This window comes from Serinus canaria, chromosome 4 (assembly GCF_022539315.1).
Source record: "Serinus canaria isolate serCan28SL12 chromosome 4, serCan2020, whole genome shotgun sequence".
In the NCBI taxonomy this organism is placed as follows: domain Eukaryota; kingdom Metazoa; phylum Chordata; class Aves; order Passeriformes; family Fringillidae; genus Serinus; species Serinus canaria.
Window position 1 is genome coordinate 952,887 of NC_066317.1, and position 16,790 is coordinate 969,676.

The 16,790-nt window shown below is 49.2% G+C and overlaps 1 protein-coding gene across 1 annotated transcript in view; it reads left to right on the plus strand.

The window, feature by feature from the left end:
* The window catches only part of ADAMTS3 (ADAM metallopeptidase with thrombospondin type 1 motif 3), a 55,294-nt gene that overhangs the window by 33,901 nt on the left and 4,603 nt on the right, over positions 1-16,790 (plus strand). Inside the window, exons 5-18 of the mRNA XM_050973986.1 lie at positions 7,578-7,777; positions 9,869-9,952; positions 10,054-10,210; positions 10,765-10,870; positions 11,232-11,375; positions 11,759-11,891; positions 12,386-12,499; positions 13,111-13,256; positions 13,608-13,783; positions 14,629-14,762; positions 15,186-15,309; positions 15,484-15,564; positions 16,273-16,436; positions 16,548-16,713. Of these exons, the coding sequence (XP_050829943.1) occupies positions 7,578-7,777; positions 9,869-9,952; positions 10,054-10,210; positions 10,765-10,870; positions 11,232-11,375; positions 11,759-11,891; positions 12,386-12,499; positions 13,111-13,256; positions 13,608-13,783; positions 14,629-14,762; positions 15,186-15,309; positions 15,484-15,564; positions 16,273-16,436; positions 16,548-16,713 (1,929 nt within the window). The remainder of the gene's footprint in view (positions 1-7,577; positions 7,778-9,868; positions 9,953-10,053; positions 10,211-10,764; positions 10,871-11,231; positions 11,376-11,758; positions 11,892-12,385; positions 12,500-13,110; positions 13,257-13,607; positions 13,784-14,628; positions 14,763-15,185; positions 15,310-15,483; positions 15,565-16,272; positions 16,437-16,547; positions 16,714-16,790) is intronic.

The following is a 16,790-nucleotide window of genomic DNA, read 5'->3' on the forward strand; positions in this document are numbered from 1 at the left end:
TGCTGTTTTATTGTAACAGGTCACATATTCGCTGCAGCCAGTGACCTCTAGATGGATTATTCAGATTCTGAAGCTCCATCACACAGACAGGCCAGGAGAGAGGTGCCAATGCAGCAGGCAGGACCCAGATGCCAGTGTTAACAGTTTGTTGTGGTAGTGGTCTCCTCTGTCTCTCAGAGGTTCAGGAGAACTTGGAGCAAGTCACTGAGAAGCATCTTTGTGTCTCTTTTGTTTACAGAAAGAAACATTTAAAGTACCTTTTTGCTTTTTCCACTGTTGCCACCACGGCGTCCTTCAGCATTCTTGTAGTGGCAAAGGTGGTGTTGCTGTGCCCCACCTTGTCCCCAGTGGCGTTCCCCCCTTGGATTTTTACAATGTGTTTTCCCTGCTGGTCATGGCTGCAATGGAAAAGCTTAGCTGCCTCAGCTGCTGGTGGCTCTGCTCTCCTGCTGGACAGCAGTTCTGCCCTTCAGACAAGCTCTTTGGCTTCTCCACAGGCAGGAGAAAGCACTCCTGGAAAAGAGCAGAGGTTGCTTGCTGAGGTTTGCCCTTGCATAGATGCTGGTGGGAGAGCCTTCCCCTTGGCGTGGCTCAGAGCAGCAGGCCTCCAGCACGGGGACTCGACATCCTTTGTGGGGCTGCGGCAGTGCCATGTGTAGGGTATCTAGGTGAAGGATCACACTGTGCATTGTGCAAGGCCTTCCTCAGCAGCTGTCCAGCTCCATCCCTCCTTCCCAGGGGCTGGGGAGGATGGTGTGTGTGTGCTCTGTGAGCAAGGCCAGCTCCCTGCTCGGAATAATCCCCTGCTCAGGGAGCTGGGCTCTGTCCCTGTATCCCGCTGCTGTGTCTGGACAGTGTTGAGGCTTTGCTGACTTCCAGAGGCTTAGGGCAGATCAGCTGGTGATCAGAGGGTAATTGCTGTTGACAGTGGGCAGTGGGCTGCTTGCTGAGCCCTTGCTAAGGGCTGTAGCTGGGCCTGCAGAGGATCGCCAGCCAGGCTGTGTCCTCTTGAACGGTTCCTGTGGCAGCAAAAGGTCCCACATGTTTAGGAACACATTCCTTAGGCAGCTTTTAAAAACAAGCAGCTGCATGTAAACACAGCTCTGCCTTTATCCCAAAGAAATGAGCAACCCAAGGAGTAGTCAGTGCCCTCCCTTGGAAACTGCTCCCCTTTGCCCCAGTCTTTGCCACTGAATAGTCACTTACTGTCTTTTCCCTGGAAGTTGTGGCTGCCCCATTCCTGGAAGTGTCCAAGCCAGGCTGGATGGGACTTGGAGCAACCTGGTCTAGTAGAAGATGTTCCTGCCCTGTGAAGATGTTCCTGTGGCCAGGAGGCAGAAGGAGATAGGCTTCAAGCTCCCTTCCAACCCAAACCATTCCATGGGTCTGTGAAATAGGAAGCTTGGCTCCTGCTGTGCTTTCAGCCAGCTGGCAGAAGCTGGATCAGGTGCCAAGGAGTGAGGAGTGAGAGAATTTGAAGGCCTTGCTATAATGACTTCGTTCATGAGCACTGGGGGGACTGCATCTCTGCCAAAACAGCTTCCTCCAGCACTGCAAGCTCACAGTAGTTTTCTGGTGCTGAAAATACCTGCTTAAAGAGTTTAGACCCTGGAATTCCTGTGAAGCCTGTTGGGATCTCAGGGAAGCTGCCCAAAAATGCAGACAGCTCATTTGTTCTCCCAGTAAGTTCTGAATTAGCAGATAGATTATGAATGGAACATGTGCTTTCAGAATGTAGTGGGTACCCCCCTTTCTGGATTGCTCTGTCCTTTTACAGTGCATCATTCCAGTTAGGAATCCAAGGATGCTTTAAGAGTACTCCTTTGTGAAGAAAAAATGATTTTTGGGTTGATGTAATGGTACATAAAGGCATGAGTGCTTTTAAGGTTATTCATGTAGAGCTCTCTCATGTTCCTGGGTGAGCTGGAAACTTTGGGACTAAAGCCTGGCCACTCTGAGCTGTAAAATAAAGCCCTCCCATACCCAAACTGGCTTTGGTTCAGCACTCCAGGTACCCCAGGTGTGCACCTCAGCAGTGGGCCATGCTGCTCATTGTTGCTGACTTACTTTTTCTCATCTGCAAACCAAATTTCAGAGCCTCTATAGATGCTTTTTCCATACTTTTGGACATTGATACAGATGATGATTTTGTAAACTGGGACTTCTTTTCCTTTTATTTCTCACATTTTATTGCATCTGTGTTTGAAGGGCACCATTGATATTGAATCAAATAACTTGGTGTGGTGTAAAATGAAGAAGGGACAGCTTTGCTTGGTTTATTGTGCCCAATATGTGACCCACAGGCCTCTCCATGTCCTCTCTTTGTATGTAAGCACCAGCAGAAGGTGTCACTCAGGTCTCCTAAAATGCCAGACCCAAATGCTCAAGTCTTCCTCACATGTCCAAAAAAATCCTGGCCTTTACCCAACAGACTGTTCTCCTGGGATTAAAGCAGAAAAATTCAGTTTATTGCTATTAAAGTCTCTGAGCTACATGTGGAAGTTGCTAAGCTGAAGGAAGAGTAACACCTTGTAATAATGTCTTGGTAAAAGACCTGGAATTGTCAAGAGACTGTTGTTAATACATTTTCATACTTCAAAATTCAGGGTCAAAGCCAGACTCCAGCTCTACCTGTAATTAAGTTTTTTTGAATCATGACATGTAGTAAATATATATTTTTAACCTGTTCTAAAAAAAAATCCACAAACAAAACTAACCACCAAATCACCTGTACCTCCAGAATAAAATTATGATGGAATTCTTGCTTTATATAGAAAGAGAGCCAAATATTTAAAGAAACGAGGAATGGGGGCCTGTCTTGCAACTAGGGAAGCAGGAATTCCAGGAGACATGGTTAGTAGTTCCAGGATAACTGCCTCTTGGCTAAGTTGGCTGTTAGGGCTAAAGCCCAGCTAAAAATAAGGTGCAGAGCAGATGAGCCAGGGCAAGTCCCGAGGCCGTGTTAAGCCAGCCTGGAGCTGTGATCTGCTATTAGTGGTGGCCAGGGAAGGGGCTGTGCAGGGAGCAGCCTCTGTGGCTTCTCCTTTGCTTGTCCTGTGCCCTCCCTCAGCTTTTGATTATTAGAGGGTAATATCTCTAATTCCAAACAGGCTTGGTCTGATCCTGAGCTTTACTCCTCTTCTCTTGATTGTATGTCAGAGCCTCACAGCCACAGTTCCACCAGCACCATCCCTGCTAAATTTCCGCAGATCCAAAAGCCCTTTCACCAGCAATCAGGTGAGTGCAGAGCTGTTGCAGGCTGTCAGGAGTGTCCTCCAGCACTGAGAGCTCTGGAACAGGCTGGCATTCCTCTTTGCTGTTTGTTTCTGGTCATGGGATGGAAAAAGAACAGTTAATAGTTGACCTAAATTCAGGCCTGGGTTAATTATAGTTTCCTTCAGTTCTGGCTTTGTTCTCTGTGTGTTTGCTGCCAGGTAAGGATAACCTGCAGTCCTAGAAAGCTTCATGCCAGGGAGGGAAGTGATGACAAGAAAATTACAGGGTAAAATTCCAGCCTTTTCTATTGGAAAAGTTTATCCTGAGTTGGCTCTAAACATCGTTCAAATACACAGAGGATTATGCATTTCTACGTGGCTCCCCGAGTGTGGGGCTGGCATGGAGCCCTGTGCAAATGAGGGCTAGGAGCTGGTTTTGCTGATGGTGTGTGGAAGGGAAGAGCCTTCCTGTGATGTCAGCACAAGGAATAGAGAGCAGGAAATCTTCCATCCTTCCCAGAATCACCCTGCAGCTGGAACTGCTCAGGTACCAGAGAAGCCCATATTTCATGGAGGCAGTCGGCACTCTGGGATGTTTCCTTTGCTCTTTCAAGTGTCAGAACAAAGTGAGATGGGGTCTGTGTTTGTGGCTCTTGGAGTTCATGCATTTTGTGACTAATCCTGCAGCCTGGGGATTCAGACCTTGCTTTAATCCCTGTTTGTTTGTCATTCTGCCAGTCACTGTCACTCCAGAGGTCCCACTGGAAGAGAATATAAACAGAGGTAATTCTCCAAGCTTAGTCATCTCAGGAGGTCTGTGGGTGAAGTCACAAGAATGTCTTCTCTCCCTTTCCTTCATTCCTTAGTGTGGTGAAACTCTTGTGAAAGTGTCCGAACCTGGTTGCTGGCACTTTTGTTTCCATTAGTAAATTCTTTTGTATCTTTGTCTTCTGCTAACACCTCCTCTGACACCAAGACACCTTTATGAGATGTGACACCAGCACCAAACCTTAGCTGCCACATCCCAGGGCTCACAGGTGCAGCAGCACTTCCATCCTCATGTGGTGGACCACATCAGGGTGGTGGGTGAACAGTTGGACTCGATGGTCAGAAGGGTTTTTTGTAACCTGACTCTGACTTGCAGGCTGTTCTGAGCTTTTCTGGTTTGGTTTTTGTAAATGCTCAAGTGATTTCTTCCACCTGCCCCGGGGGAAATGTTAAATCCAATGTTCTCTTTTGTGTAACTGTGCTGTGTTTCTGCAGCAGCAGAGCTGGCTGGCTTTGTGTTATCAAAAGTTCATAGATAATATTTATTTATTGTGAAATATCCCAGAGAGACACTCTGCAGGGGCTTCTGGAAGCACTTCATGGATATAGCCTTGAACATACAGGGAAACATCAAGTAAAGCTGTATATTTTTATGGCCAGCTGGCTCAGTTGGGGTTGCAGCAGAGACAAACTCTTCCCTCAGCCCCCAAAAACAAACAAGCAGAAGTTTTGGCAGCAGTTAAGCAAACAACAAACTCTCCTACAGAGACAGTGACAGCATTAAGGATCCAAATTGTGGAGTCAAGACTGCAGGTCCCAGTGTCAGTGCTTCACATGGGAAGGGGGTTTGGGACAGGAACCTTAGGAGAGGACACATTCTTTTCATGCCTCAAAACTGTTGTGGTGGTGGTAGAAAGTCATTTGGCGCTTCTGGAGGAAAAGGCAATTTCAGGCAACTCTTCAAGAAAAGATAAGGGGGAATGTGTAACTTGCCAGGGTTTTGTTTTTTAAGGACCTAATAAATCAGAGCACACGAGTTGCAGCACATCCCAGAACCTAATGAGAACATGCTGTCATCGTGTCTTTGCCCTGCCGACCTGGGTGGTTTCTCTTGCTGACCCCTCCCCATCAGGCAGTACCAGCAGCACCACAGAAATGTTGCATGTGCACACTCTGTGTGGAAATCACTGGGAATTATGCTGGAACTGTCTGGAATGTGTGTTTGAACGAAAGGATTCTTTTTCTCTTCGCTGCTTTTTCAAAAGGCACACTTCAAAATAAGGCTCAGGAGGCGGTGACAGGATGGACTGGCCTACTTTCCTTACTTTGGGAATTGCAGAACAGAATTTTTTAGTAGCTGCAGAACACATCTGTCCCTGGGGACATTTGTACATTAACACACTCTTTGGAAAGGGACTTAGACTGATCTCCATGGGTTCCACGCTGGTTTCTCATTACTTGCATTTTGAATTAGTGAAGGTGTGGATCTTCCCTAGATACTTTTCCTTGCTGTCTGTTCAGAAAAAGGCTAAATTAGGCAATGGAGCTAGTGAACAAACGGGAGGAACATGATGGATGGATGGATGGATGGATGGATGGATGGATGGATGGATGGATGGATGGATGGATGGATGGATGGATGGATGGATGGATGGATGGATGGATGGATGGATGGATGGATGGATGGATGGATGGATGGATGGATGGACAGTGTATATACATACATATTTAAGGAATGCTTCTATCACTAGCACTGAATTGAGCCCGTGTATTTTACAATATAAAATAAGATGGTAAGAGTCTCCCATGTGAGTGATGCTGAAGGTTCTCTTAAGGTACACAGGAGGGTTGGTTTAGGAGGGTTGGTGGATAACAGCATGGATGAAATTAGATTTGGGCAGATCACAGCTTTATTTAACGGGAGGGAAAGAGCTGTATTTCCATTATTTTACAGTCGCACTCTAGGACAAGCACCTGCTGTAACCCAGAACAGCCATTTCTCTTGGCACAAGAGCGTGGGCTGCTCTGCTCCTGCAGGTAAGGTTGGGATCTAAGTGGTGCAGGTGACTAGTAAATTAAAAAAGGAAGAGGTAACAAACCAGCTAATTCCAGAATGAGATTAGGATGGATTAGTCTGTCTAGCTCAAATCCCCAAACAGCCAGACTGGTTCTGTGTGTTTCTTCACTGTTGCCCCATGTGTTATCTTTCTCCCAAGTAACAAGTGATCAGACAAGAGAAAATGGCCTCAAGATGTGCCAGGAAAAGTTTAGGTTGGACATTCGGGAAAACTTCATACAGAAAGGGTTTTCTGGCCCTGACACAGGCTGCCCAGGGCAGCGATGGATTTCCCATCCCTAGAGAGATTTAAAAGCTGTGTGGATGTGGCACTTGGGGACATGGTATAGTGGTGGCCTTGGCAGTGCTGGGGGAGCAGTTGGGCCCAATGGACTTAGATCCCATATGTTCTGTCAAGTGCTTGGCCACGGGTGCAGACTGCATCCTCTGAAACAGCAGTGGGCAGTACCTGCAAGCTGGGATTGAGCCTGGCTGCTCGCTCTGAAGTGCTGCATTAGGGAAAACAGACCAGAGAACAGATAAACCCCTCATGTGACAGGGTGCTTTTTGGGCTGGGCACTACAAGCTATGGGAAGTTGGCACTGTGGGCACCACAATGTGACAGTGTTCCAGCTGGGTTTCCCTTGGATGCTGTGCTTGGCAGCTGTGCCAGCTGGAGCAGTTTTTGGAATTGGAGTGGCTGTGTGATTTTCCCACTGTTGTGCTGCCCTGGGCTTGGCATACTTGAGAGTGCCTGAAGACACAGGAAGGGCTGGTTTGTGGACTTGCAGCCTTGGCATTGATGAATTCCAGCCCAGAGGAGAAGGGCTGGAAATTTGCTGTCGTAGGGGAAAGTGCCCTGATAGAGCATGAGTGGAAAGCAGGAATGTTCTCTCCTCTCCATCCCCTGCATGCTGTTGCTCTTGCTGGCTTTGTGGAGCAGGGAGCTCCCTGTATGTTTTTGGGAAGGGTGGGGGAACAGGGCTGCTCCTGACTGTCACAGGGACACAGGAACCATAGCACGCAGCTCTCAGTGTGTGCACCACGAGATGTTCCTAACTGATGGTCATTGCTCAGAGATTGCTGGAGCACTGGTGTGGATTTGGGAGGAACCAAGTGTCCTACAGCTGTGAGGTTTTGTCTGAGGAATAAACCACGGCAATAACAGACCCATGTGGTTGAATGATTTTTTTTTATTGGTTTTCTGGTGATTTCTCCCAGCCCTACTCCACAAGAATCATTTCTTCAGGGTCCCTCATGTATTTCATCCAGAGAAGTGGTGACTCTGGAGATGAGGATGCTTTGTGGGAGGATGTTTCTGAAGTAGAACTGGAATTCCATTGGTGATATAGTGGAATCACAGAACAGTTGGGTTGGGTTGGAAGACACTTGAAACACCACTGATTTCCAACCCCCTGCCAGGGCAGGGACACCTTCCACTAGAGCAGGTTCCTCCAAGCGCCGTGCAGGCTGTCCTGGAGCACTCCCAGGGATGGGGCAGGAGTTGTGGCTCCACTGATGGCAGGCTGTCCTTGCAGAGTCCCTCCTGGCTGGCCTGGGAGCGCTGAGTTCCCTGCACGGCCGCATGGAGCAGCAGCTGAACGAGAGCCTGCGGCGCCGCCGCCACGCGGGAGACAACGACCACAACATCGAGGTGCTGCTGGGGGTGGACGACTCTGTGGTGCGATTCCACGGCAAGGAGCACGTCCAGAACTACCTCCTCACCCTCATGAACATCGTGAGTATCCTTTGGGAGCTGCAGTGGCTGCTGGGGAACCCATCCCAGGTGTGGGGTAACAGCAATGGGATCATTCTGACTGCTGCTGGAGAAGGTTTTCTGGTTTTAAGATGTTCCTTGAATTCATCTTTTTCGCGGTAGTTTCCTTCCTAGGGCACATTCAAGGGTGTTTCCAATAATGAGGAAATAGCTGAAAAATAGTAAGGAAGAAAGTAAACTTGATCCATTTCTAGTAATTCTGAGCTTCTGCCACAACACAGATCTGGAGAAAAACTGATTAAAGCCTAAATATGTAGGGGAGAAGGGGTTCTAAGCTCTCAATGGCTCTTTGACAGAGCAGACCTTCTGGTAATACCAGTAGATCTGTCTTAGAAACTGTGGGATTATAAGGTTTTCCAGGAAATAAAAGCAGTCTCTCAGGGATGAAGATGAGGGACTAATTATTCCCATAATGATTCCCCTTAATGATAATTTTATGGATGTAGGAATGGTTTTTATATGTTTTACACTCTTTTATTCCTGGAATTATTTTTAAATGATTCCTTGGTTTTACAGAGCTTCTAAATTTGAGAACTTAGAATCTGAGAGGGAAAAAATGATTCCTGTATGAAATTTAACTCAACCAATGTGATGTTTTCCAGCACATCACTCACAGAACCATCTCCTTTTTCCAACATACGCCGTGGAACATCAGCATTGAATCTCCATTGCACATTATTGCAGCATATTGTCCTTTTGGTTTTGAAACCTTTTCAGTGAGCAGCAGGGCTGGTCCATGGCCCAGACCACTTCCATGTTTTTCACATGCCTGCGGCTCCATCTGCTGGGGCTGAAGGCAGAGCGAGCTGACACCCTGCTGCCCAGAGCCATCCAGAGAATGGGATAAAATGGGGGCTCTTGGGAAATCTTAAAGACTTGAAGCTTAAGGTCATCTCCAGGGTCCTTTTCATCTCCAGGGAAGTCATTCCTGTGTCTAGAAAACTCCCCTGTTGTCTACTGGCACAAGGGAGGTTGTGAGCACTTATCCCGGCCCAGCTCTTTGTGGGAGCAATGCTCTTTCATGGATGGGAAGAAAATAAGAGAGGAATACCTGACCTTTGGGGTGATTGCTTCACAGGACAGGCAGCCTGAGCTCTGTGCTCATTCTCTGTCCCACTGCCCTGCTGACACTGCTCTCAGCCTCGGGGATTTCAGGTTTAAACCATGGGCTGAAATCCTCGTGCCAGGGCCCACAGTCTGGACAGCTCCCAGTGACCTTTTTTCCCTGAGGGGAAGTTCTGTTTAGCCTGACTGAAAAATAAAACAACCCTCTAACTGCTGCTCAAACCCACCAACCTCTGAACAGGGGTGTTTATTTCTCACCAGTTGCCCATAATATAATATTTATTTTGTTTTCAGGGGAATGAGGAGCTTCATTGAGGACCTGCAGATGTTTCACACTCTGGTGCCAGGACATTTCTCACCTTCCCAGACACAGGGAAGGGCCTCCAGAAGGACAACTTTTGGCCCATCTGCATAATTCTGTTTTTCTAACTTCCCTTCCACAAAACCTCTTTTCAGTACAGAAGTGACCACAGAATTCTAAATGATCTTGAAAAAGTAGGGCAGCCATATAAGTTGCTCCTAAAAAAAATACTCTTCAAAACAAGAAGCAGTGGAAGTGCTCCAGGCCAGGCTGGACAAGGCTTGGAGCAACCTGGTCTAGTGGAAGGGGTTCCTGGCCATGGCAGAGGGGTGGAATGAGATGAGGTTTAAGGTGCCTTCCAGCCCAAACCAATCGTGGATTCTGTCATTTGCAGGGTTTATACTTGAAGTCTTTTCCCCAGTCCCCTTTTCTTTGAGCTCTGATCCATGAAACATGAGAGGAGGCTGGACATGTGCTTCCCCAGGCTCCATGTGGAGGGGGTATGTGATGGCAGGAAGTGAATCTACGCTTTCCACTGAGCAGAAATGATCCGAGACTTGAATCCTCTTCTGAGGACTGTAGTGATACAGGCCCTTGAAAAAACATCTTCCAAGGGCCTTGGAAGTTCCCTTGGTATCATCAGTGGGTTTTTTTCCTTTTTGATTTTTTCCTCTTTTTTCCCTCAGGTGAACGAAATTTACCACGACGAGTCCCTGGGTGTTCACATCAACGTCGTGCTGGTCCGAATGATCATGTTGGGGTACGCCAAGGTGAGCGAGGCGCTTCTCCCCTCGTGCCCTGGGCAGAACATCCTCACCCTGCAGAGGGGCTGCCCCTGGGAGCTGCTGGCTGTAACGTGTGGCTCCCTCAGTCCATCAGCCTGATCGAAAGGGGGAACCCCTCGCGCAGCCTGGAGAACGTGTGCCGCTGGGCCTATCAGCAGCAGAGGCCGGACCCCAGCCACGCCGAGCACCACGACCATGCCATCTTCTTAACCAGGCAAGATTTTGGGCCCGCTGGTATGCAAGGTAATGCAGCTGACCCGGAGCAGAGCTCTGGGCTCGGTGTTTCTTGGCTGGCATCTGCCAGAAAAGAGGAAAAATTGGGAATTGCTTTGTGAGCTCCCTGCTTTGTTCATTCCACAAGCTGTTTCAAAAGCAGGGAGAACTTGCCATGAGTCCTTGCCGTTTATATCCAACCACAGATTGATTTTCTTTCTTGAGAGTTGTAAATAAATACTTCTTAGCTCTCTTCAAATTCCTGTGTGTGCAGGGATCACTGGGAACCTCAATGCACGTGGCATTCCACTCCTTTTATTTTATTGCATCTTTCACCACAGATGTCCATTTATTGACATTCCAGCCACTCTGACACCTGCATCCATCCTTTGGCCTCGGGGAACTAACGATAATGGGCAGGAACTCCCAAAGTTTGGGATGTGGCAGAGCAGGTCAGGATGAGGAGCCAGGCAGGCTGCCCTGGCCTTAGAGCAATGTTAGCTTTTCCTGAGGAAGTTTTCTGGGGGTTCTCATTTAAAATCCATGTGCTGAGCACAAGACTCAGCCCTGATGTCTCTCTGTAGGATATGCTCCTGTGACGGGCATGTGCCACCCGGTCCGGAGCTGCACCCTCAACCATGAGGACGGGTTTTCATCAGCCTTTGTTGTTGCTCATGAGACTGGGCACGTGTAAGTACCACTTGTACCATCAGGTCACACCAAAATGCTGTGCTGCACCTCCTGCTTGCTCCAAGGGTGTTGGATTTAATGGCTCTGTGGAAGCTGTCCTGGTTTTATTTCCAACCCCCTGGGAATGCAGTAGTGGTTGAAGCAATGGAGAGACAAGTGGGGGAAGAAAGGAAGGAGAGGCAGGGTGAAATTGTTTTCTCTGAGGAAGGGACCTGGGAGGTCCAGGCAGTAGAGACAGGAGCTGGTTTGAGTGTCCTTCTCCTCAACCGCCTGTACTGATGGGTCAGGTTTGGTGCCTCTTCCAGAGCTGTTTCCTTACAGCTGTTTTTGCAGTAGCTCTGAGGGGAGTTCTTTGTTCCAGGCTGGGCATGGAGCACGATGGGCAAGGGAACAGATGTGGGGACGAGACGGCGATGGGCAGTGTCATGGCCCCCTTGGTGCAGGCCGCCTTCCACCGCTACCACTGGTCCCGCTGCAGCGGCCAGGAGCTCAGGAGATACATCCAGTAAGGCCTCCCCGGTGCAGCCAGGCTCTGATCCCTCTTTCCTTCAATTCTCTGATAGAAAAGCTCTGACCCGTGAAGGCTGTGTCCTCACTCGGCGCTGTTCCATAGCCCATCTGCTCGGGATGAAAAGTCTGTGGAAAGACCCCTCTGACTCCAGTGGGATTTGGAATAGGTCTCAGATTGTCACAGAATCCCAGACTGGTTTGGGTTGGAAGGGACCTTACAGCTCATCTCACTCCTGCCATGGACAGGGACACCTTCCACTAGACCAGGTTGCTCCAAGCAAGCCCCACCCAACCTGGCCTTGGACAGTTCGAGGGATGGGGCAGGAATTAGGAGTATACATCTTCTCACAGTATTTCTTTCTGTGTCTCTTTCCATAGCTCTTATGACTGTCTTCTTGATGACCCCTTTGAGCACGACTGGCCCAAGCTTCCTGAGCTGCCAGGCATCAACTATTCCATGGATGAGCAGTGCCGTTTCGACTTCGGCGTGGGCTACAGGATGTGCACAGCTGTACGTCCAGACACAGCCAGGGGGTGTGGCTGATGGGAGAGCTGCAGTGCCATAGTCACTGGAGAGAAGTTCATGCAGTACTTAGAGATCTGTAAAGAGCAGAGGGATATTTATGGGGGAAACACAGTCCTCTGGGTCCTGTGGAATAATGGGAAAATGAGTGGCAGCGTGGTCCACGTGGCACAGATAGGTGAGAGCAATCCCAAGTATGAAGAGAGGAAAAAAAATCTCCTTTTTGTCCCACTTCTGGGTGTCTTACTTGCTCTTTTCACTAGCCCAGGGCTGGGGGATGCAGGGAATAAGCACTGCCCTGAAGATGCCAGGCTCATTGGGGTGTGTGAGATAGAATCTACAGAGTGGGTTGGATCCTTATCCAAAAAGTATACATAAAATAAGAGATACAAATAAATTATAAACAAAATACAAAAGTATTTGCTTATCCAAAAAGTATAAGCCATCTCATGTTCTGCATTTGGTCTCTTTGTGTTTTCCAGTTCCGAACCTTCGATCCGTGCAAGCAGCTGTGGTGCAGCCATCCCGATAACCCCTACTTCTGCAAGACCAAGAAGGGACCTCCCCTCGATGGCACGGAGTGTGCCCCAGGAAAAGTGAGTCTGGCACTCTGTCTGTCTTGGGAAACAATCAACAGTTACCTCCATTTGGGCTGAAGGGCACAGCGGGGAGCAGGGAATTGCCTGGTGTTCCTGGGGTGAAGCTGTGCTTTCCCACTGGTTATGCTGGGAGCTGTACAAGGTTTGCCCTAGCACATTTTGGGCATAGAGATTGCGGCTGAGGTGCAACCTGTTCTGTGGCCTCTTTGTTAGGTTTTTTGGGTTCTGTCTCATCTGCAAAGTTTATGTCAGTGCCTTTCGAAATACAGGGAAGCAGATGATGCTGTTACTGTGGCATGGCTGCTCAGAACTCACTACCCAGGCACCCTGTGGCAAATGTTTGTGTAGGCTGAGGATTAGCACCTGATTTTTCCCTTTAATATCCCCATTAGTGCATGTCCTGCTGCCAATCCATTTTCAGTTATAAAATTACACTCAGATGCCTGGGGTTTTTTTTTAGCAAATTCCCTTTATTTTGAAATTCAGGAGAGCCACTTGTACAATCTGAATGTGCCCCAGGCAGCAGCAAAATATTGCTGTCCAGTGCTAATACTTTTGATTTGGGGATTGTGTCTGTTCTCACCTGTTTCCTGCCCCATTTCCCTCAGTGGTGCTACAAGGGCCACTGCATGTGGAAGAACACCAACCAGCTGAAGCAGGATGGACACTGGGGAGCCTGGACCAAGTTTGGCTCCTGCTCACGGACCTGTGGAACTGGGGTTCGCTTCCGCACGCGCCAGTGCAACAACCCAATGTAGGTGTGGGAGCTGGGTGTCCTCAGAGGGGTCACTTGAAATGGCATTGGGGTTTTGGGTGGACACTCTGTTCAAGCCTCTCAAAATGGGATCACTTTTGGAGAATCCAAGAATTCCGTAGAGTTACAGAACCCCAGACTGGGCTGGGTTGGCAGGGACCTTAAAGCCCATTCCACCTCCTGCCATAGGCAGGGACACTTTCCACCAGCCCACGTTGCTCCAAGCCCTGTCCAGGCTGGCCTTGGACACTTCCAGGGATGGGGCAGCCTGTGCCAGCGCCTCAGCACCCTCAGAGGGAGCAATTTCTATTTCTCCCTGATGAAAATCTCTGGAATGTTTTCTTCTCCCAGGCCCATCAATGGAGGTGATGATTGTGCCGGGGTGAATTTTGAGTTCCAGCTGTGCAGCACTGAGGAGTGTCCGAAGCACTTTGAGGACTTCAGGGCACAGCAGTGCCAGCAGCGCAATTCCCACTTCGAGTTCCAGGGCAGCCGACACCACTGGCTGCCCTACGAGCACCCCGACCGTGCGTCCTGCTCTGGGCCTTTTGTGACTCTTGAAAGGGTTTGAAACATTCCCCTTGGCCTGGATATCTCAGGGGCAGGCCCAGAAATCCCAGAAAAGCAAATAAGTTGGTTCCCTCCCCATCCATCCATCTGTTTTGTCTGAAAATCAATAGTTTTGCCTTAAATCCGGACTTCATTACCCAAATTCCCTGCTCTGATTCAAGTTTTTCCATTTTAGCCCCAAACAATCAATTTCTCTCTTATTTATCCCTAAAATTCACAGCTTTGACCCTAAATTAACACATTATATGTAAAAAATAGCAGACTTGCCCTAAATCCCTGAATTTAACCTGCATTTTCCCTACTCTGGGAAAATTTGCCCTTTTTACTGCCAAAGCCCAAATTTTCCCCCCAAATATACCCCTTTATCCTTAAAGTTGACATTTTTGCTCCAAAGTTGCAGAATTATGTCTCAAAATCACAAGCCTTGCACTAAAATCCCCTGTTCCCCCCAGGCCTCCTGTTTAGCCCTAAAATTTGCCTTTATTACTTCAAATCACTTGTTTATCCCTGAAATGGATACTTTTTACCCCAAATGGCCACATTGTGCCTCAAAACCACCAGTTTTGCCCTAAATCCCCTGGGTTCTGCCCGAACATCCCCATTTTCCCCCAAAATGCCCATTTCCCCCCAAAAAATTCCCAGTGTTCCTTCCCAAACCACCCCATTCCCCTGCTCCGCCCCCATGCTCACCCCCAAACCTGCCTGTCCCTTCTTACTCCTCGCTCCATGGGTGGGATAGCTGTTGGGAACACACCTGGATCACTGTCCTCCCTGCAGCCCTTTGTTTTCCCTGGCTCCACAGCTCCCAAGAGATGTCACCTGTACTGCCAGTCCCGAGAAACAGGGGATGTGGCTCACATGAAGCAGCCGGTGCACGACGGGACTCGCTGCTCCTACAGGGATCCCTACAGCATCTGTGTCCGTGGGGAATGCGTGGTGAGTGGCACCTGCTCTGGGGACACTCTGGGGACAGCTCATAGGAACAGCTCATGGGCAGAGAGAGACTTGGCAGATGGCTCTGAATTCCGTATTTGCAGCACTGTATTCCTCTGATTCCTTGAGATGTAAATTAAAGTAGAGAACAGCACAGACCTGTTCCAGACAAGTGCTCCTCTTGTTTTCCACTCCTTGTTTCTTGTCATAGAATCCCAGACTGGTTTGGGCTGAAAGGGACCTTAAACATCATCAGTTCCACCCCAGTGCCATTTCCTTCCACTAGCCCAGGTTGCTCCCAACCTGGCCTTGAACACTTCCAGGGATGGGGCAGCCACAGCTTCCCTGAGCAGCTTGTGCTGGGGCCTCAGCACTGTTAAGGAAAGAATTCCCTCCTAATATCCAGTCTCTCCGTTTTTCCTGCAGAAAGTGGGCTGTGACAAGGAGATTGGCTCCAGCAAGGCTGAGGACCAGTGCGGGGTCTGCGGCGGGGACGACTCCCACTGCCGGACCGTGAAGGGCACCTACACCCGCACTCCCAAAAAGCTTGGTAGGAATTACAGCTGCCTACAGCTGGCTGGGGCTCCTGCTGCCTCTGGGGTTTGGGTGGCACTCACACACACATGCCCTCTCCTGCAAGCAGGGCGTGCCCTGTGCCTCTGACCATGGCTGTTCCTTTCTCTTTGCCTCCCTGCTGCCTCCACTGACCCTGCACCTGCCAAAGGGTACCTTAAGATGTTTGATATCCCTCCCGGGGCTCGACATGTGTTTATCCAAGAAGACGAGGCCTCTCCTCACTTTCTGGGTAAGTGTTCTTCTGCTCAAGTTTGAGAAGAAACATGGGGACTCATGCCAGAGAACCTGAGGGATGAGAGAATCCAGTGAAGGGGTTGGGTAAATGTGGGCTTTCCAAATTGCATGGTCAGGGCTTAGTCCTCCTGTCCTACAGCTCAGCAAACAAACATCTGCTCACTTGAATTCTCCAGAACGGTAAAGTGACCCCCCTTTGCATGGGTACTAACCAAGGATTGTGGTGACTCACATCCAAGTGGGAACTGCCAGGGTGAATCTAATTCAGTATCTTTTAATTAATCCTATTCTGCATTGCAAAAAGCTGTACAGAAGAACAATGGGTCTTGGGACTTAATGATCTTTAAGGTCCCTTCCAGTCCAAAGCATTTCTGTGATTCCAGCTCTTAATGAATTGGCTTCTAATGGATGCAATAATCATCATCATCATAGTCCCTGTTATACCTGACTGTTGAGGTGTGCTGTGGAAGCCCAAACTCAGGCAATTCCACAGGGCTCCTATTCCTCAGCTCTTCACTTACAGATTTTAGCACCACCTAGAGATTTTAGCGTCTGGGACACGCTAACCTGTGTGCACCGGGCAAAGTAAAATGTGATGAAAATCTGTTGTTTTCATAGTCTGATGGAAACACCCCTCCCCGTGCCCCCCCGATTGCTGCCAGTGCGGGGGAGGCACGACAGGCTCTGCTCTCACTCCTCCCAGCAATCAAGAACCAGGCTACAGGACACTATATCCTGAATGGCAAAGGGGAGGAGGCCAGGTCCCGATCCTTCATCGACCTGGGCGTGCAGTGGGAGTACAGCATCGAGGACAACACGGAAACGCTGCACACGGACGGGCCCCTGCACGATGCCGTGGTGGTGCTGGTGGGTGACGGCTGAGCTCGGCCTTAGGGACCATCCCAGAGCCAGACCTCGGTGTCTGTACTTAGCAGAGGACTCAGTACCAGTGCTGGGTTTATGTTTGCTTATTCACAGATCATTCCTCGGGAGAATGACACCAGATCCAGCCTGACCTACAGATACATCATCCACGAGGATTCGGTGCCCACCATCCACAGCAACAACGTGCTGCGGGAGGACACGGACACCTTCGAGTGGGCCTTGAAGAGCTGGTCCCAGTGCTCCAAACCCTGCGGGGGAGGTGAGCACCTGTAACAAGGGACAAATTGCCAAAAAAGGCAAGGGGAAGGAAGGGGTTAGGTTCTTGGCTTCCCTTTT